At 42.3% G+C, this 22,754-nt stretch overlaps 1 protein-coding gene across 1 annotated transcript in view; it reads right to left on the reverse strand.

The window, feature by feature from the left end:
- The window catches only part of lamc1 (laminin, gamma 1), a 300,881-nt gene that overhangs the window by 134,232 nt on the left and 143,895 nt on the right, over positions 1 to 22,754 (reverse strand). Inside the window, exon 2 of the mRNA XM_078561385.1 lies at positions 16,983 to 17,287. Within this exon, the coding sequence (XP_078417511.1) occupies positions 16,983 to 17,287 (305 nt within the window). The remainder of the gene's footprint in view (positions 1 to 16,982; positions 17,288 to 22,754) is intronic.

Here is a 22,754-nt window from a genome sequence, read left to right on the forward strand (position 1 = left end):
CCTTCACTGAGGTACTAGAACATGTGCTCCCCAACAACAGTGTCTGAAGCACCGGTGTCCACCTCCACCTGCAGTTACTTGCCATTCACCTGCACTGTCACTGCAATGGGCTCAGTTTTGACAGCAGTCACCTGATACAGGGAGCGTGCATCTGCAGCATTAGCTTCTGTATTGCCAGCTGACTCAAGCACATTTGTTCTCTGCTTTGCTGATTGTTTATTTTTTGTTCTGCACTGCCTAGCCAGCTGTTGCAACGTTGCAAACCTGAAATGTTAACCCTGTTTCTCTCTCCACAGATGCTGCCTGACCTGCTGGGTATTTCCAGCATTTGTTTTTAATCGAAGATTTCTAGCATCCACTGCATTTTTTTAAATATTAAGCTAATGGATCATTAGGTGTCAGTTTTGTTGCCTTTTCAAAATAGCAATACATTTGTTTACTTGTAGCTGAGAAATCTCATCAGCAGCCTGCGACAGACTGCCATCCTTAAACGCTATTGTAATACTGAGAAGTCTGGGAATACACTCACATCTCAGCTAGGATATGAAGCATGACAAAGGAGGAACAATAAATTGAACATTTGCAGAACTGAAAACATGCCAATGCCAAGAAAGAAGAGAGCTGAAGAGATACTGTTGTATGAATGTATGGACAAATCAATTTATCTAGAATCCACATCCTTCTAGACAGTCAATCAATTAGCATGGCATTCTTTACAAACATCCATCCACAAACATTTAATTTTAAACCCCATTATCTACTTTTGCTGCAAAATGTCAAAATGAGAGGGAAAAAAAACAACTGGTCTACAGATACACATGCAGATTTTTCAGATAGGCTTCAATTTGTAGATTTCTATTATCAGAGATAGAAGCGGACCAGGTAAAGCTGGTAGTTAGGTAGAGAAAAATTAATGGTAGTAACATGATGATGTTCAGTGCAATTGACAGAACTAGCCCATAAAACAAGAGGCATCAAATTCACATAGTGTGCCAAATAAAATGGAATAACTTATCATGTTGCATTGATACTACCCACTTAAAAATAAAAATTTGACCACTGTTCATTGTTTATATCATAAAAGCTATGGAATGTATTTCAGTAAAAGGGACAGATGCCTCTGGTCCTAAAGCTCTTAATCTGCCTGATCTCAGAGCTTTATATTTCACTTATCGCAACAAAAACGGAGTCAAATAGATGAACTGGCGCCTATCTACCACTATAAATGTCATGAATGCTAAAGGCAGAGCCAGCTTAAATACAAACCTTTATAGTGGAAATACAAATATCCCATACTACAGATGGGACATCTAGATTTGCTTTTCCACTATCTAATAATGATAATGACATTCAAAATACATTGCTGCCACCATCCCAACTGTCCTACACCCTCCTATGCCCCATGCCACAATGGAGTTGTGGTCAAGTTTCTTGGTTATCATTTTCACCTCTTGCTGTTGAAGCCAGTGATCATATCGTTTTCTACAAGGATGGTAAATCAGATGTATAGAGTTGTTTAACATATTATATACAATTGTAAAAGTAATCCCACACAGCTCATTAACAAAAACCAAACTCAATCGTTTTTTTTTAATCTCTTCACAGTCCATTTCAGAATGAGCTCAGATGTTGCAGTAGAGAATGCAGCACATGATCTCAAAGAGCATCTGTTGCATTCAAAGCAGAGTTCATCCTATGAGTTTACCTCCTTACTGTCAATTAAAAGGCAGAAAGCTTAAATCAACTCCTCCTTCCATGGAATAGGCAGCACAAAAAATTACAAGTAAGCGGTTTTAAATTTGGACAGTTAAAATTTCTCAGCCAACTGAGGATGAGATATTCTGCATTTCTCAGCAGCAACATGGACAGAATTCTGTGATCAGGCTAGGATGACAAGTGTGGAATTCTTAATTAAGGGTTTACACATTTCCATCAAAAATTCTTGCACCTATATTAAGTCATTTATAGTTAAATAGTCCATAACCTATTAACCTGCCTCATCAACACCATCTCATAGTAAAAGTTTTTCTTTATATGAGAAAGATTAAACCTCCAAAGAATGCTAGGAATGAGCACAGATGCATTTTCTCACAAGATCATTACAGGTAACGAAAGCTATTTGGCTCCCCTTACATCTTACCTACAAAACTACCCCCTAATGAAGAGTCTAATTACCTCTTAAGCTTTAGTCCATTCCAACCTGCTTTTCTCGGTCCAGTATTGCCCTCTCAACAATTGTCAATGTCTCAAAATCTCCTATCAAGTCATTTTAAGCATTCAGGTATAAATATCATCTAATCTGGAAATGTATTACTTTTAAGCCCATTTAACCTGCCTAAAGCTTTAATGTCATTTGTAGCCATGTCATTCATTATTGAATCAATTCAGGCCAAGTGGATTCAAACATGAAAACTTGCAGCCCATCAAAATTGTAGCGTTGGAAATATCTGTTCATTTATTGTAGCCTTTGTATAGAGGAGCTGGTGTGGTTAGAGGCTGCATGCCATCCTTAGCACCCATTTTCCCCGGCTCTCCCAACTGGAACAGACCAGTTCAAGTACCAAATATCCGCTGCCATCAATGGCCAGATTTCTGTAAACAATCCTTCAAATATACTGGCTCCTCATTTCGATTGCATATATTGTCCATTGGGTCATTCGATTCAAATGACCTAACTTCTCCAAACGATGCTGTAGAGAGTTTTAAGTGTTATATCTAAATTGAAAATACAAAAAAAGCACCTTCATTTTGAGATGTCATTAATCCATGAAAAAATCCATCACTACTGAAAGTGTTGGATAAACCAACTCAAGTATTCAATTTTACTACAATAAATATCATGAACGAGTTATCAGACAGAAAAAAACCATGCAATTTAGGTTACATTCAGTGCAGTAAGCAATAGTTAGTCAGTTCCATAAATCCACGGCAGAATAACGGTGAGAGGTGGGGCAAGAAGGGCGAGAGGATGACAGTGAGAGGCGGGGCGAGGAGGTGACAGTGAGAGGTGGGGCAAGGACGACAAGGGAGGCAACAGAGGCGGGGCGAGGAGGGCGACAGTGAGAGGCAGGGTGAGGAGGCGACAGTGAGAGGCGGGGCGAGGACAGTGAGGGGGCAACAGTGAGAGGTGGGGTGACAGTGAGAGGCGGGGTGAGGACGGCGAGGGGGCGACAGGGACAGGCAGGGTGAGGAGGCGACAGAGAGTGGCGGGTCCCCCAAGAAGTGGGGCAAATGGGGGATTGGCGGGCGAGGAGGGGTGGAGAGTGGGCGAGGAGGGGTAGAGAGTGGGCGAGGAGGGGTAGAGAGTGGGCGAGGAGTGAAGCAAGTCAGCGAGGAGGGACAGAGAACACGGGACAAAAAGAGAAAGACAGACTTGCATTTATATAACAGTTTTCCTGGCTTTCTGATATCCCAAAGTGCTTTACAGCCAGTTATGTGCTTTTTGAAGCATTGTCACTATTGTCATGTAAGAAACATGGCAACCAATTTGTATACAGCAAGCTCCCACAAACAGGTAAATGATCTGATAATCTATTTTTGTGACGTGACCACGGGATAAATATTGACATGGACACCAGAGACAGCACTGCTACTCTTCTTCAAAGTAGTGCCACGGGATCTTTTACGCCCACCCGTGAGGGCAGATTTGACACCAAATTATCCAAAATGGATGCCGATTACAAAAGGTCTACTACTGATTTTCTCTCTCCCTTATGACAGGTTATGATTTGTGTAATATTAAGCTATTTTGGAATGTACAGAAAAAGGCTTTATTTTAATTACTGTCACTTCCCTGTGCCTAAATTATTAATTAAGCAGCCAATCTTTTAACCAAGAGCACTGATCAAGACCATGCCGAAACAGATTTCTATTGTGCTGCATCTAGTTGGAAAGGGGATCTGAAATCCGAACATACTGTTAAAGGAAATACAACTCAGAATCGAAATGGCTGGCTGTGACCTTCATTGGACAAGAAACCCATTGTTTTAAACATGTCTGACATTTACTGCTGCAGTAAAAGTTGGCTATTAGGCAGCCTGATGTCTAATATATGATGTCTGTATATAACTGGATATTTAAGTTCATAACTCACAACTTGATTTCTTGCAGAAGATGGCAGCCTTCCACCTTTTTAAAAACGGCATTAACTTCAAATGAGCGTTTGCCAAATTTTTGTTGTTCGCAAACGAAACTTAATTACATAAATCATGTCGAAATTCATCCTGTGCCAAACAATGATTCACCCTCTCCAACAAACAGTTTCCAAATGCTTGCATGAAAACAATACCTTTAAAAGTTCATGTGATGCATTCACTTAAGACACAATATTTGTCGCTGAACACTGGAATGAATCACAGTAACCTTTCACAGGAATGGCCAGTATGTTCACCTGTAATTAGTGGATAAATTCCAGCAAGTTATATGAACAATATAAATGAAGGAAATCAAAAGAGTGCCAAGTCACAGAAGCCAAGCTTGAGTCACTTCAGTTACATCTGTACTTACAAGCTGTATAATGCAAGGTCTCTTGGACATTTTGCATAATAAATGCATCACTTAAAAATGCATTTTGGAACTTGGAAACATTTCAGAATTTGTTTTGCCAGTCAGAAGAATTCTATTGAGCCAGTGAGTGGCAAGAAACTGTATGAAGGCACCCTCTGTATCATAACACGAAGGCAGGATAACTACCACTGTACTTAGAGAATAGTGATAGTGTGATAATAGAGAAGAGCTCCCTTCCCATCACATGCTTCACTGCTCTTTTAAAAGCTCACCACTGCAAACAACACCACATTTCCCTGCTCCTAAATTATTAATTTAATGACCACCAGGCAGTGCATTCTTTTCTTTTGTGATGGAAGTGGTGATAATGGAGAGAACACACACATAAAAATCCAGCTTCCCCTCTGAACCTCACTGGCAATGCTGTGTGGGAGGTATTCCTAACCCAGAAGCAACTCAAACTCTAATGTGCTACATGTCACCTGGATTAAATTTGTTCCACAGGTAGGCACCAAACTGCATTCACCAAAACAACAAATGCATTCAACTTAGAAACATGTGCGCTATATGTTCCCACAAGGTTGGCATCAACCAAAACACACCGAGGTAAGTTTACCAAAAAATAAAAATATTCTTACATACCAAAGTAATTTATGAACCAGGAGCTGCAAGTGCTATTGGTTATCAGACTTGCCACAGTGTAGAAAGACACAGAGGTACTTGCATTGCAGACAATAGCCTGAGATATCATGACCTATTAGCAATGCAGGTGGAAACAGCTTCCTTTCCACATAATTTTTCCAAACTGGAAGTTGTCATTTCCTGTCCGGAAACAACTAGAACAGCATTACAAAAGCAGCCAGGAACTGAACAAAAAAGTAGCTGGGAATGGATCCAACAGCTGGTTTCCAAAGCAAACTTTTTTAAAAAAGTGCCTCCAAATGTAGCTCGGGTCATACTTGCATCAATGGTCCCCTTGCAAGGCATTAATCTAACAGAGGCTTGCAACAGAGAACACAACTTCTTTTCAATATTGCACAATTTGAACAAATACCCAAAAGTTAGGTCAAATTAAACAGTGGACAAAGTAAAACATACAATCATCCAGCCTTCCCCCACCGCCACCACCACAATCCAGGCGATATTCTGGCTTTTAAGAAACAGAGATGATTTTAAAATAGTCAGCATTGTAAATAGGCAAACCCGGTTTCTGGGTTAAGAATTGCCAAGAGATGCAAAACAAGCAACTTATTTACTGCTCAAGAGTTCAGTCAAGTTTAGAAATCCCTTCCTGCAGGGTGTCTTTAAGGTTCTTGTATGATTACCAAACTTTTATACGTAATTTTTCACTAAGCTATACCTCAAATACCCATGCTTTCAATGTCTCCAGGGTTTTTTTTTCCCTAAATAAAAAATTACAGCAGCCAAGAAGTAAATTAGACTGTCCTAACAAGTAGAAATGATGTGTCAAATAATTTTCCTTAATCGTTGGTAAAACAGAAAATTGCGGAAACACGCCGCAGGTCAAGCAGCATCTATGGAGAGAGAAAATGAGTTAATACTTCAGGTTGATAACCATTTGGCTCATCAAAGGGTAGTTCCAGCATTTTGGGTTTTTTTTAAATTTCAGATTGGGCATTTGCAGAATTTTACTTTTGCTCTCCAATCATTAATCTGATGTAGATTGGCAGCCTACACAGTAAAAAGAATATAGCAAGTTCTCAAAGGGCAACTAATACATCCTCAGTGTAATAATCATACAAACCACCATAAACCCATAAGGCAGAGGAACAGAAGTAGGCCATTTGGCCCATCAAGTCTGCTCCGCCATCCAATGAGATCATGGCTGATCTGCTAATCCTCAACTCCACTTTCCCTCCTTTTCCCCACAACCCTCGATTCCCTTACTGATTAAAAATCCGCTTATCTCAGCCTTGAATATACTTAACGACCCAGCCTCTACAGCCCTCCGTGGTAAAGAATTCCACAGGTTAACAGCCCTCAGAGAAGAAATTCCTCTTCACCTCAGCGTTAAATGGGCGACCGCTCACTCAGATTATGCCCTCTGGTCCTAGACTCTCCCACAAGGGGAAACAACCTCTCAGCATTCATCCTGTCAAGCCCCCTAAGAATCTTACATGTTTCAATAAGGTCGTCGCTCATTCTTCTGAACTCCAATGAGTACAGGCACAACCTACTCAAAATTTCCTCATAAGAAAATCCCTCCATGCCCAGGATCAACCTAGTGAACCTTCCCTGGACTGCCTCCAATGCCAGTACATCTTTCCTTACATAAGGGGACCAAAACTGTTCACAGTATTCCAGGTGTGGCCAAACTAGTGTCTTGTGTAGTTTTAGAAAGACTTCCCTATTTTTATACTCCATTCCCTTTGAAATAAAGGCATAAATTCCATTTGCCTTTCCTATTTCTTGCGAAACTTGTATGCTAGCTTTTTCAGATTCATGCATGAGGGCCCCAAATCCCTCTGTGCTGCAGCTTTCTTCAGTCTTTCTCCATTTAAGTAACATTCAGCTCCTTTATTCTTTCTGCCAAAGTGCATAACCTCACATTTTCTCACATTATATTCCATCTGCCAAGTTTTTGCCCACTCACTTAACCTGTCTATATCCCTCTGTAGACTCTTCGTCGTCCTCACCACTTGCCTTCCCACCTATTCTTGTGTCATCCGCAAACTTGGCTATAGTACATTCATTTCCCTCGTCCAAGTCATTAACATATATTGTAAATAATTGCGGCCCTAGCACTGATCCCTGCGGCACTCCACTAGTTACAGGTTACCATCCTGAAAATGCCCCCCTGTATCCCAACTCTCTGTCTTCTATTAGTTAGCCAATCCTCGATCTATGCTAATATACTACCTCCAACATCATGGGCTCTTATCTTATTAAATCGCCTTATGAGAGGTACCTTATCGAAAGCCTTTTGGAAATCCAAATATATTACATCTACTGGATCCCCTTTATCTCTCCTTTTTGTTACCTTCTCAAAGAATTCTAATAAATTTGCCAGGCATGATATCCCCTTCATGAAGCCATTCTGACTCTGCTTGATTATATTACGCATTTGTAAATGCTCTCCTATTACATCCTTTATAATAGACTCCAACATTTTCCCAATGACAGATGTTAAGCTAACTGGCCTATAGTTCCCTCCCTTCTTGAATAAGGGTGTTCCATTGGTAGTTTTCCAATCCTCTGGGATTTTTCCAGAATCTAAGGATTCTTGGAAGATTACGATCACTGTAACCATTATCTCTGCAGCTATTTCCTTTAATATCCTAGGATGCAACCCATCAGGTCCAGGGGGCTTATCGGCCTTTAGCGCCATTAGTTTCCCTAGTACTTTTTCTCTAGTGACAGTTATTGTATTTTTTTTGTCCCCCCGCCTTTTGTGCCATGATTATTTAGTATTTTTGGTATGCTATTAGTGTCTTCTACTGCGAAGATTGATGCAAAGTATTTATTCAGCTCTTCTGCCATTTCCTTGTTCCCCATTATTTCCCCAGCCTCATTCTCTAAGGGGCCGATATCAACTTTGGCCTCTCTCTTCCTTTTTCTATATTTAAAAAAGTTCTACTGTCCCCCGACAAACTAGATAGATGTAGCTGTTACATACAGCTGAAATTGAAAATTTAACACATAAATACTATCAAATTCAACTTAACCTACAACTATTATAATACATTTTATAGGCCCCATAAATGGGCACAGAGATCATGATGCAGGGTTAATTTGTGCCCATTACTTCTGATGTGGGCAGCAGACCAAGTTCATGTTGCCTGCTAATTTATCCAGGCAGCAAGCACTAAACCAAGCTATTGAGTCACCGTAAACCTCAGCAGGGGGGCTGAAAAGCATCAGAGGCTAGCACCGTTAAAGCTAGTCTGCACCACTTAAAGAAATCAGTTAGGCTGCACCTTTTAATTTGGACAAAAACAAAAATTGCTGGAAAAACTCAGCAGGTCTGACAGCATCTGTGGAGAGAGGAAGACAGAGCTAACGTTTCGAGTCCGTATGACTCTGCTTCAGAGCTAAGAGAAATAAAAATGTGGTGAAGTATATACTGTTTAAGGGGGGTGGGACAGGTGAAGCTGGACAGAAGGCCAATGATAGGTGGAGGTAAAGGAGAGATTGCGAAAGAAGTCAAACAAAAGGTCGAAGGGGTGTTGATGGTGGTGATACTGGCTGAAGGAGGCACTAATGGTGACATTAACAGTAGAAAGCAGAATGAGCAAGTGACAGATGGCCCTAATGGGGCTGGGGGAAGGGGATGGTGTGGGGGGGAAAGAAATTGAAATAGGCTAAAAGATGGGGATAAAACAATGAATGGAAATAAATTTTAAAAATAACAGTAATAGAAATAGGTGGGGGGAAAAAAATATATAAAAATTAATAAATATTTGAAAAAAAGGGGATCAAAAAGGGGCGAGGATGGAGGAGAGAGTTCATGATCTGAGGTTGTTGAACTCAATGTTAAGTCCAGAAGGCTGTAAAGTGCCTAATCAGAAGATGAGGTGCTGTTCCTCCAGTTTGCATTGAGCTTCACTGGAACATTACAGCAGGCCATACAGACATGTGGGCATGAGAGCAGGGTGGTGTGTTGAAATGGCAAGCAACATTGTTTGCGGATAGACCAAAGGGGTTCCAGTCTGCATTTGGTCTCTCCAATGTAGAGCAGCCCTCATTGGGAGCAGTGAATACAGTAGACCAAATTGAGGGAAGTGCAAGTGAAGCACAGCTTCACTTGAAAGAAGCGTTTGGGCCCTTGGACGGTGAGGAGGGGAGGAAGTAAAGGGGCAGGTGTTGCATCTTCTGCTGTTGCATGGGAAGGTGCCATGACAGGAGGTTGAGGTGATGGAGTAGTGGACCAGGGTGTCCCAGAGGGAACGGTCCCTACGGAATGCCAGTGGGGAGGGATGAATGAGGGCGAGGGAGATGTGAAAAGTGAGGACAAGGGGGACCCTAACATGGTTCTGGGAGGGAGAGGACGGTGTGAGGGCAGTGGCGTGGGAGATGGGTCGGACACAGTTGAGGGCCCTGTCAACCACCATGGGTAGGAAATCTCAGTTAAGGAAGGAAAACAGACATGTCAGGAGCACTGCTTTGGAAAGTGGCATCATCAGAACAGATGCGATGGAGGCGAAGGAACTGAGAGAATGGGATGGAGTCCTTACAGGAAGCGGGGTGTGAGAAGTTGTACTCGAGGTAGCTGTGGGAGTCAGTGGCTTGTAATGAATATCGGTGGACAGACTATCACCAGAAATTGAGACAGAAAAGTCAAGGAACGGAAGGGAAGTATCAGTGATGGACCATGTGAAAATGATGGAGGGGTGGAAATTGAAAGCAAAATTAATAAATTTTTTCAGGTCCAGAAGAGAGCATGAAGCGGCACTGAAACAGTCATCGATGTACCGGAGAAAGAGTTGTGGGAGGGGGCCTGAGTAAGTCTGGAACAAGGAATATTCCACATATCCCATAAAGAGACGGGCATAACTGGGGCCCATGCGGGCATCCATAGCCACACCTTTTAATTGGAGGAAGTGAGGCGAGTTTGAGGAGAAATTGTTCAGGGTTCCTCTGCTCAAGGAAGAAGTGGAGTGCCCTCAGGCCATCCCGGTGGGGGATGGAGGTGTAGAGGGATTGGACATCCATGGTGAAGAGGCGGCAGTTGGGGCCAGGGAACTGGAAATTGTTGATATGATGCAAGGCATCAGAGGAATCGCAGATGTAGGTGGGAAGAGACTGGACAAGGGGAGAGAGAACGGAGTCAAGATAGGAAGAAATGAGTTCCGTGGGGCAGGAACAGGCTCATATGATTGGTCTACCGGGACGGTTCTGTCTGTGGATTTTGGGGAGGAGGCAGAAGCGGGCTGTCCGATGTTGGGAGACTATGAGGTTGAAAACTGTGGAGGAAAGATCTCCAGAGGAGATGAGGTCAGTGTCAGTCCTGGAAACAATGGCTTGATGTTTGGTAGTGGGGTCATGGTCCAGGGGGTGGTAGGAGGAAGTGTCTGTGAGGTGGCGCTCAGCCTCTGCGAGGTAAAGGTCAGTACGCCACCAGATAATAGCACCACCCTTGTTGGCAGGTTTGACAACTAAGTCAGGGTTGGACCTGAGACAATGGAGTGTGGCAAATTCACAAGGAGACAGGTTAGAGTGGGTGAGAGCAGCAGAGAAATTGAGACAGCCGATGTCTTTTTAAAAAAAATGTATTTCCATTCCTTGTTTTATCCCCACCTTATAGCCTATTTCAATCTTTTTTCCCACACCGTCCCCTCCCCCCACCCCCACTAGGACCATCAGTCACTTGCTCATTCTGTTTTTTACTCTTAATGTCACCATTAGCCCTCCTTTAGCCAGTATCACCACCATCAACACCCCTTCAACCTTTTGTTTATTACATCTTTGCAACCTCTCCTTTGCCTCTACCTATCACTGGCCTTCTATCCAGCTTCACCTGTCCCATCCCCCTTAAACAGTATATACTTCACCACATTTTTACTTCTCTTTAGTTCTGAACATTAACTCTGTTTTTCTCTCCACAGATGCTGTCAGACCTGCTGAGTTTTTCCATCAATTTTTCTTTTTGTTTCAGATTTCCAGCATCCGCTGTATTTTGCTTTTATCCTTTTAATTGGTAGGTGCATTGTTGCTGGTGAGGGACTGGAAGTCATTCTACAACTGCTACTGACTTGGGGAAGACACAAGAAGGCACAATACGGGAGACAATGCACTCTAATGTGGAGGCCTTGGTTGAGGAAGAGATGTGCCTAACCCACAGGGGGCCAGCAGGCCCTCTAGACAAACTCCCAACGTAGTGGGACCAGATAGCCTGGTGGTCACTGCCAGGAGTCAAGACCCAAGGATCTGGATGCAGTGCCACAAACAGTTCAATGACTTCATGAGTGGTCAAGGTCAGTGATTGCATCGTCACATGCTAGATTCTACCACCTGCGCCACTAGCCTCACATATTGTTACACATTGTCACCCACCAATCCCTATCATTCAGGCCTCATTTATATCCAACATTCATAGCTTCACTCCAATTTTACACACTTAACACTGTTGCAAGCCACTTCTCACAACTTGCACACATTGCCAGTTCAAACGGGATAGCTGCAGCAGCCAAACAGACTGCACTACACTCACTCACTGGCACATTCCTCTTTCTTTTGCAGGAACAAGGTGGTGCTCAACTGAATGCAGCAGGTGTTAACTGATGGGGAACAGGCTCAGCTGCATGGCCTAACCCCCATGGAGTTGAAGGTGCTGGTTATCATTGGAGTAGCCATTGTTGAGGTTGTGGCCAGCAACAGAATGAAATGATAGAAGACAAAAGGTACCGTAAACCTAATTTCCCTCCTCACATCTTCTTCTGAAGCTGCAGGTTACGTAAGCATGGAGCTCTGACTCCACACACTCCACCTCCACTCACCACAACCTTACCCTTGAGTCTTCCTTCTTTAAGATCCCGAGAACTGCAATCTGCCAGGCAATGATGGAAGAAAAAGAGGTAGAAGAGCAGGAAGGCAGTGATGTGAAGAAACAACACAGTCACTCACTCTTACACTCAGCAACCAGCTCAGATACTCACACCACACACAATTTAGAGGACAGCTCAGAGACAGGGTCTGAAAGTGGTGAGGCACTAAGCATGAGGGGGCTGCAAGCAGGGCAGGGACAAGGGCAGCTCAGATGCCAACACTGATGGGCGAGGTTGCACATGAGTTCTACTGCAGAGGGCAGCCCACAGAAGGCTGATGGGTATGCACAATGAAATGCTTAGTGTATTGGTAAGACAGAAAACCTGCATGGAATGTGAGGAACATGAAGGGCTCTGGCACCAACTTTGCACAGGGATTTCTGTAGTGCTTGGAGCACATTTGTGCACTCAACCATGATGCAGTACCTGATGGTCAAAGTGGTTTTACTGCAGGTAAAACCAAATCCAGTACGGGTGTTGCAGTGGAAGCTCAGATTTCTGATATGCAAGCTCAGACTGAACCACTGCCATAATGGCAGCACAGTGCTCAAAGTGGCTTCCAGGGTGTCACAGCAGTCCAGAAAACTGTCCAAAAAGATCACCAGGATTGACGTGCCACCCAGCCAGTGGCTCCAGCAGTCTTTCAAAAGATTACTGGGATTGATGTGCTGTCCCAGGGCAATGTTCTGTGGAGCACGAACCTGCTGTCCCTTCTCAGGATGACAGCGTTCACTCTCCCACCACTGTCAACCCACCAGCTCCCTTGCTGCAGTGGAATCCCTTCCAGCTGTGCTACATCTCAGAGTTGACATATGTGGCCCAATCAACATGTGTGCAGTGAATGGCACTCTGCACAATGAGAAAGCCTATAATTCTAGTAAAGCCATGCACTTGCCCCACCAGCTGCTCTCTGGCAAGAGAATAAAACATATTCAGCTCTCTTGAAATTAGGGGCATTAGTGATCTCCCTTATGCAATAGTGAACAGCAAACTGCAAGATGTTGCAAAATACTGAAGCAAATGCAGCTTCAGGATGGAAATAGCTCGATGCACAAATGTTCATGGCCATGGTCACCTTCACAGCTATTAATAATGTCTTACCCTGTTCGGAAGTTGCAGTTGCAGCTTCAGTAGGGGTCAGATTTCAGTGAGAATCTCCTTAGTGAAGCAAAGATATCTTGCACACTGACCCTCACTGAGTTTCTGGTAGAAGATTTGCTCCCTGAGCAGGCTGGGGATATGGCCTTCTATAGGTAGCCCTTCTCCATCTTCTTCTAGCAGTTGACCCTGTTTCGCATACCCTCTGCTCTTCCTCCTAGTTAAGCTGTATTCCAAGGGGATTGCCTACGGCTGCAATCGAGCAACTGGTTTGTGCAGGCGTCTTAGTCAAAACCAGCACTTCAACAACCTGCCTCACCACTCCTTAGAGTTTAGCAACTTTAAAGGACTCTCGAACGCACCAAAGCCTCAGCCTGCAGAAATCCATCAGCAACTCACCTGAAAATAGCTAACGATCCCTGTAATTAGCACTGCTTTGGGGAGGGGGTTTGGGTGGGTGGCTATGTCAGGGCAGCTCTTCTTGCTGCTGAACACGTGACTAGGCTTGGTGTGTTTTTTCTTGTGCCACAGTCAATACTGGGCGATCTGTCTGTTTTTATTCTTGTTGTTTCCTGTAGCAGTTTTGACACTACTGAGTGGCCTACTAAGCCATTTCAGAGAACAATGATTTGAACTCCTGTCTCTGGGTTATTAATTCAGTAATAGAAACATTACTTTGCCATATTAGTTGATCATGATCTGCCTCCTGGGCATATTTCTAGCTGATGCACACTGTGCAAGTGTTAGCACCATCACTAACATGGTGTCTAGTGCCACTCACATAGAAGTTTGTGCATTCGCCGGACACCATTTTTCATCCTCTATAGCAACTTGTGAAAAAAGGAAAAAGGCGCTACAAAAACAAATTTTGTGCTGTAGGTACTTGGAAAAAGAGAATGTGTCATTTTTACTAAACGACATTTTTAAAACATCAATCTCTGAGCATAAAGTACACGACACAAAAATATCTTAGCCATCCTGTGTCAATAATCTTAACATTTTCCCTGTGAGTAGATGGCTAGGAGAAAAGATCTCCCTGGGGATTGAACAATACACCAGCCAACATTTCTGCTTCTCATCATTATCCAGTGATCTCTACTGTAGATTGTACATGTGGATATTGAGAAAGGCTTGCATCAACTGGGGAGCGTCACCCTTTGTGATTGAATAGTCATGCTCACAGTTGAAGAATTACTGAGATATTGAAGGGGACCCCACCCAAGTGCTTATAAAATCAGCACTCAGCAAGAATGAACACCTTCAGAAAGAGGGGAAAGAGAAAAGGTTCTGGACAACATGTGGAAATGGACACCATTTAATAAAGCACATTTAAAAGTTGGCGAATGTCACAAAACATGCTTTATGCCAAATAATGATTTTTAATCCACCGGCTGGAAAACTGAACTGAATTTTTAAAAACAGAGACATTTTAAAACAGAGACTAGAAGTGTGACTTGAGCTCACAACAAAGATGGATACTCAATTTGCATCACTGTGCTCTCCACATTGCAACCCAATGAGGTGGAGGTACGTCTGTAAAGGCCCATTAAGGACAATGGCCTCAGGAGAATGAGTGAGCCACATATCCTGTTCCCGTTGGCAAGGAATCAGGGCAATCATCTGGGATATTCAACAGGGGTTCCAGACATGAACTCAACAAGCTACAATGGGAATATGCTAAACTCAATCACTTGAAAAATGGCACACTGGCAGAGACAGAGGATTCCCAGACATGGATTGAAAAAGTTACAATGGCGAATACACTAATCGCAACCACGTTTGAATCACGAGGCAACATGTTGTGTGACAGTGTTAGGAAATAGAGATAGGTTAAGTAAGTTATATGGCTATTTGTGGGTGTCAGGAATGTGTTTTAAGTTTGATTTGTATTTCTGTACCTGTGTGTTAAGAAAGGTCAATTAGAGTTTTAGTTTCACTTTAAAAAGGTGCTTGCATTTCTAATGAAGAGTTATGACCCCTAAAGAGAAGGTAAACATACAAGGGTAGAAGAATTGGACTGTTGCCTAACAACAGGGGCCCAGGGAGGCAGGTCCCTCCCACAGGCACACACACAAAAGAAGAGAAACAGCAGTTGCTTTGGAAGCTGTTCGAACGCAGTTGGTTCTGAAAGTTGCTGCCAGGAAAGACTGGAGGACAGGGGGCAGATAGCCAGTTCCAAGCTAAAGAAAAATCCCAAATATTCAGGGGAGTGGAAGAAGAGAAAGTCCAAAGATGATCTCCTAGTCAAAGGAAGGACGGGAACCTGTTAAGTGAAGTTAAGAATGAGGGGCAATGAGAAAGGCTCCATGCTTCAGATTTAAAGAGACAAAAGCTGCAGGGAGCAGATTTAAAGTGAGAACAGCTTCCATGAGGCAAGAAGGTCCAAAGAGACAACTGAAGATCTAACTCTTTGCTATGGGCACGTGAAGCAGTGATGTACTGTTGACAGCTGAGTCAGAGAGACAGAGTGGGTGGAAGACAGCTTGAATGTATGTGGTGATGCAGGGAAGAGGAACAACAGAAGGAGTGTTTGAAACCCTGGAGGTGAACCCTTGCGGAAGGTATCTGAGAGAAAGCGTCGGTTTGGGAGAAGATTCCAAGGCAAGGTCTTGGAGAGTGGAGATTGGAAACCCTCGTGTGAAAGGCAGAATTCAGTGAGACTGATTGGCTCACAGTGTGTCAAGCATCTGGAGGGTAAAGAGTTGAGGAGGGATCCATAGCGTCTGGTTGAGGTGGCATCTGTCATTTGATTTCAGAGTGTGCTGTGTCTGACCACAGAGTACCATAGATTTACATGGACTATGTACTTACTGTGTACATTAGACTATAAGATAGCTTTTGTAACTTGTGTTATCCTTACAAATCTGTAAAGGTATAGTTGTGGGTGAAGGAGTATTGTAATATAGTTTATCTTTTCTTGTGTAATAAATGTTTTATTCTTTTGTTAAAAGTTCATCAGCTGACCCCTGTGCCTCTGTTAAGTAGCTACTCTCCACGTATCTAAACAAACAAAAGTTAGGGTCTATCAAGCTGGGTTCCACTCTGGGATCAGGCTTGTCCATAGATAACCTCAGCTGGGATCGTAACAACAGGCCCTCCCGCTTTGTGTGCTTAAACTTCTGGCTTCTCTGCAATAAGAGGACAAGCAGCTGAGATACTGATGACAGAAGACCAGATTGGGGTCCCTCCTTCCTCCCTCTCTCCCTGTCCCACCCTGCAAGCTTTGAACCCTGTTTGTTGACTGTGACCAACGGGGGTGCCCCCATTGCATACAGTGACTTCTTAAAAAGAATTCAACCCAACACTGCCATCTGCAGGTGAACAGCCAAATCAGCAATCTGCATCCTTAAATCGGAAGCATCTGGACCACCAAAAAATAGTTCAAAGACCACTGAATTCAGCCTGAAGCCAGCCGAGTCACTAAACTACAGACTAAATAACCCTTCTATTTCTTTAGACTTTAAGTTGACAAATCTATCCTTTCCCACTCTGTAATCTATTGATGTGCACATGCGAAAGTCAAGAGTGTATTTTATTAATTTACTTGGATTGGTTTAAGTATAACAAAACTAACCTCTTTCTTTGTAAAACTCAAGAAAACTGTCCGATTGAGTCTTTTATGACCACAGCGTATAAGCAGTTAAACACTCACTGACTTGGCAAGTATATCCTTTTCAAAAAAAAAACCTGCTGTAGTTAAATGAGAAGAAAAAGAGCCATTCTATCCCTCCTCACACGATTGTAACAGTAACAAAATTCTTCACACTGAGGACAATCATTTCTATTGTCATAATCAAAGACGTATTAAAATACACAAAGTAATACAACCATTTTCAATTTACAACTGGTAATGGGGTTATGTCTCAACTATACCTGTAACACAGGGCTGTTGTCAAAGTTGTAGGCACTGGGCCTCCCTTCCAGAGTAGAAAAGGCAACATTTCCTCCAGTGAGGGGTGATATATCACTAAACTCATCTGTGCACAGTGCCTGCTTTTCATCTTCTCCTGTTCGGATAAACCCACGATTCTTTTTCTGGTAGGTTTTCTCACAGGATCCACTGTAATACTGGTAAGGTATCCAAGGCCCATCTTCATTAGTTCGTTTATAAATAACAAAACTCTCAGGTCGACTTGTGTGAAATTTCAGTCTTACGTATGTAATATCAAATGCTTTCCCTGCAACCAAAGAAAAAAAGTGAATTTAATTTTTACCAGTTATATTTTTGAACTTCAACTTGCTGAAAGCAAAAAGAACTTGCATTTTTACAGTGCCATCTTATGTTTTCAGAACCTGTCTTCACAGGTGCTTCAGGACCAATTAATTACTTCTGAAGCAGTCAATTATGCCGGCAGATACAACAGCCAATGTGCAGACAGCGAGGTCCCACAAATAGCAAATGAAGTGACTAATTATTACATCATTTCTTGATGGCATTAGTTGAGTATGGTCAGAACACAAAAGAACTGTGTGTTCTCTTCAAGTCATGTCATGGGATCTTCTGCATCTACCCACACATGAAACAATACAGTCGGGCCCTCGTTTAAAAGTCTCATCTCCGAATTGTGGTGTCAGCTAAACTCGAGAATAACAGATGCATAATTTACAAGCTCAAAGGGTGAGTAAGTTATGCAGGTCATAAAAGTTCTTGGAATGGAATTAATCTGGACGCACAAGTGCACCCAATTTTCCTTCATAGAATGATACAGCATAGAAAGCAGCCATTTGGCCACTCGTGATTGTGAAGCTTTTTGGTAACGCTATCCAATTAATCCCACGTCCTTGTTCTTTCCCTTCAAGTATTTACCCAATTCCCTTTTGAATATTACTATTAAGTCTGCTTCCACCACCATTGGAGGCAGTGCATTCCAGATCACAACATCTTGCTGTGCAAAAAATGTTTTATGTTGTCTCAGGTTCTTTTGCCATTGTCTTGAATTTGTCTTCTCTTGTCAACAACCCTTCTGCCACTGGAAATAGCTTCTTATTTACTCTTTCAAAATTGTTTGTGATTTTGAATACCAGCAAATTTTCGTTTAACCTTCTCTGAGACGAACATCCTAGATTCTCCAATTTCTCTACTTAATTGAAGTCCCTGGTACCACTCTCGGAAATTTTTTCTACACCCTCTCTCAGCCCTTGCCTTCCATGCTATATTGTGTGTATAAAGGTTTAGCATAACTTTCTTGTTGTTACATGCCAAGGCCCCCATATACTCTATCCTGCCGCCTTCAAAGATTTGTGTACATACAGCTCCAGGTATCTCTGTTCCCGCACCACCTTTAAAATTGTACCATTTTGTTCATATTGTCTCGCCTCATTCTTCCTAACAGAACATCACTTCACACTTCCTGGGATGGAAGGATTGTTGTATGAGGAGAGATTGGGTCGACTAGGTTTCTATTAAATGGAGTTTAGAAGAATGTGAGGGGATCTCATTGAAACGTATAAAATTCTGACAAGGTTGGACAGTCCGGATGCAGGGGTGAAGTTTCCTCTGGTGGGGGAAGTCCAGAACAAGGGGTCACAGTCTTAGGATACCGGGTAGACCATTTAGGACTGAGATGAGGAGTAACATCTTCACTCAGAGGGTGGTGAAGTTTGTTAGCGTCCACATATTGTTTATTGCATTCCCAAATTTCGTAAGAGCATAGACTGATGAAATAGGGCAAACACATGGCAGATGAAACATAGAAAATAGGAGCAGGGGTAGGCCATTCGGCCCCTCAGATCTGTTTTGCCATTCAATATGATCATGGCTGATCCTCTGTCTCAACGCCTTACTCCCAACTCTCTACCCATACCCCTTGATGCCTTTAGAGGCGAGAAACCCATTTCCCCCTTAAATATGTTCAGTGAATTGCCTCCACAGCCTTCTGTGGTTGAGAATTTCATAGGTTCACTACCCTCTGAGTGAAGATGTTTCTCCTCCTCTCAGTCCTAAATGGTCTACGGGTCATTAATTTATATCAAAAAAAGCAGTGGTCCTGAAATTAACTCCCAGGAAATGCCACTCCATACGTTCCTCCACACTAAAAAATAACAATTTTCTGTGTTACAACAGTAACTAAACTTCAAAATAACGCAGTTGTCTATGAAACACTTTAGGGTGACTCAAGATCATGGTGCTATATAAATGTAAGTCTTTCTTTCCTTTCTCTGTTTTCTGTCCTTTAGTCAATTTTGCATCCATGGCCCCTTTAATCTCATGGGTTTTGATTTTGCTTAACAAATCTATTCTATAAAATTTCATCAAACATCTTTTGAAAGTGCAAAGGCACACCACACTATCATCAACAACTTCTTTCGATACTTCAAAGAACTCAATCAAACACAATTTGCTTTTAAGAAATCTGCGTGGACTTACATGAAAAGTCCAACTATTCTAAATGTCAATTAATTTTGTTCTATGTTATCTCTAAACTTTCACCACCATTGACATCAGGCTGACTGAGAGCAATTGCCAGGTTTATCCCACTTGCCTTCTTAAAAATGGAGTGCAACATTTACAATCCCCCAGTCCTCTGGCACCACCCCATATCTGAGGAAGATTGTGGCCAGAGCCTCAGTAATTTCCATACTTATTTCATTAAATAACTTAAGATGGATCAGGTGACCTTTCTACTTTGAGGATTGCCAACCTTCCAAGTAACTCCATTTTATCCTATCCAAAATTGCTCCTGCCTTCTCCTTTACTGTTATATTGGTATCATCCTCTTCACAACTGAAGGAAAATGCAAAGTATTCATTTAATGCCTCATCCATGCACTCTGTCCCCACAATCTCTTATTTTTGATCCTGAATCAGTCCCACCTTTCCTTTGATTTTTTTTTAAAACTACTTATGAGTTTGTACAAGACTTTTGGGTTTCTTTTCAAGTTAGCCACTAATTTATTCTCATTTGCTCACACTCTCTCTCTCTCTCTCTCTCTGTGCCCCTCTTTCTTTTTTCAGATCTCCTCGGCACTTTCTGTATTCAGCTTGGTTCTCTACTGTATTAGGAATCCTACAATTGTCAAAAGCATCCTTTTTCTGTATCATTTTAACCTCTATCTTTAGTCATCTAGGGAGCTCTAGCTTTAGTGTCCTTACTTTCTCTCTTATATGGAGTGAGGGTAGCCGAAGTCAAAAAGGTCGGTGAATTTTTTTTGGGTCAAGAAAGCATGTAATTATAGTACATTTTATGATCTGTAGTGATAGGCAAATGTTTTTAAGCCACTTCAAATGAGTGGAATTATTAAACTTCAAGCGGATAGAAACATTAGTTTTTCCTTTGTTTACCTACTATTACCATCAAGATCGTGGACCAATGCAATTGTATGAAATCACCAAAAGTGACTTCAACATTTCAGCCTTCAGTAATTTCTTGGTATCACATGGTGTCATAAAATATAATAATTTTCATATTACTGTAAAAGTGGGTTAATAGTGAGGTTTGGATTAGTTTCTCTGTATTTGTGTGTTTGTGGTGGGGGGAATTAATTGAATTGGAGACTGTTAGTTTGAAGGCTTTTAGTTATCAATAAGAAGCTAGGTTTGAAATGCTAAATACGTAAACATGGCTGAAGTTTTAGAATGTGAGCTGTAAGGAAATTAGCATTTTTAGATAAATTAGGTTAATTTGAATTTCAAAGAGGTGGTAAAATGTTATGCCTAGCCAGAAGAAGCCAAGCCAAACAGTGTGTTTAGATTTCCCAAAGGTTACTGATAAAATTTGTACTATGAAAAGATTTATATTATGAGAAAAGTAAAGTTGTAAAAACATATGGGAACAATGGAATTTGCATTAAAAGGAAGAAACATGTATAAAGGAGATGAGGCTATGTATAAGAGGGGAAGGCATGCTAAGATTTAACACAAGTGTGAAAAGCCTCCAGCCTCTGTGCATCAAGTTGCTGTCTACAGGAACTGAAGCTGAGAAAACTCATTTTGAATGTGACTGCCCAGGGTATTGTGTTGCTTTGCCTGGTTCTGTTTAAATCTATTTGTTTTTACTGTTACCTTAACGGAGATGTAACTGGGAGGCAGATTAATTAGAGGTTTAGGAGTTATTATAATCGTAATTTGTAGACTATGTATGCGTCTGAAATCTTTTCTTTTGTTAATAAATGCTTAATTTAGTTTTCTAAAAACCTCTGAAGTCACGGTAGTCTTGTTACTTCTGAATTTAAGGCAGGCATCTCAAAATAAAATACAAATTGCAAAACAGCTGTGACCACGTGATCAAGTTTCCCTCATGGACTTGGTCTGCTTGGCACACATCATCTGCTACGTCATAACATATGGGGTGAATCGAATTTGCTGAAGGCTGGCATCTGTGATGCTAGGGACCTCAGCAGGAGGCCAAGATGGATCATCCACCTGGCACTTCTGAAGATCACAGAATCACAGAGTGCAGAAGAGGCCCTTCGGCCCATCGAGTCTGCACCGACATGTGAGAAACACCTGACCTACCTACCTAATCCCATTTACCAGCACTTGGCCCTTAGCCTTGAATGTTATGACGTGCCTAGTGCTCATCCAGGTACTTTTTAAAGGATGTGAGGCAACCAGCCTCCACCATCCTCCCAGGCAGTGCATTCCAGACCGTCACTGCCCTCTGGTAAAAAAGTTTTTCCTCACATCCCCCTTAAACCTCCTGCTCCTCACCTTGAGCTTATGCCCCCTTGTGACTGACCCTTCAACTACGGGGAATAGCTGCTCCCTATCCACCATGTCCATGCCCCTCATAATCTTGTACACCTTGATCAGGTCGCCCCTCAGTCTTCTCTGCTCCAATTAAAACAACCCAAGTCTATCCAACCTTTCTTCATAACTTAAATGTTTCATCCCAGGCAACATCCTGGTGAATCTCCTCTGCACCACCTCCAGTGCAATCACATCCTTTCTATAATGTGGAGACTAGAACTGCACACAGTACTCCAGCTGTGGCCTCACCAAGGTTCTATACAACTCCAACATGACCTCCCTACTTTTGTAATCTATGCCTCGATTGATAAAGGCAAGTGTCCCATATGCCTTTTTCACCACCCCACTAACATGCCCCTCTGCCTTCAGAGATCTGTGGACACACACACCAAGATCCCTTTGTTCCTCAGAACTTCCTAGTGTCATGCCATTCATTGAATACTTCCTTGTCAAATTACTCCTTCTAAAGTGTATCACCTCACACTTTTCAGGGTTAAATTCCATCTGCCACTTATCTGCCCATTTGACCATCCCGTCTATATCTTCCTGTAGCCCAAGACACTCATCCTCACTGTTAACCACCCAGCCAATCTTCGTGTCATCCGCAAACTTATTAATCCTACCCTCCATAGTCATCTATGTCGTTTATATAAATGACGAATGACGAAGATGGTTGCAAATGCTTCAGCCTCGTCTCATCTATGGGGATATTTGTGGAGATTTATCCTCCAGTTAGTTGTTTAATTGTCCACCACCATTCGCAACTGGATGTGGCAGGACTGCAGGGCTTTGATCTGATCAGTTGATTATTGGGTCACTTAGCTCTGTCTACCATATGCCACTGTTTGGCGAGTAGTCTTCTGTTGTAACATCATTAAATTGACACCTCATTTGTAAACCCACATTTCTTTTTCTGGTAGGTTTTCTCACAGGATCTGGTATTGCTCCTGGCAAGGC

This window comes from Cetorhinus maximus, chromosome 17 (assembly GCF_964194155.1).
Source record: "Cetorhinus maximus chromosome 17, sCetMax3.hap1.1, whole genome shotgun sequence".
Classification (NCBI taxonomy): Eukaryota; Metazoa; Chordata; class Chondrichthyes; order Lamniformes; family Cetorhinidae; genus Cetorhinus; species Cetorhinus maximus.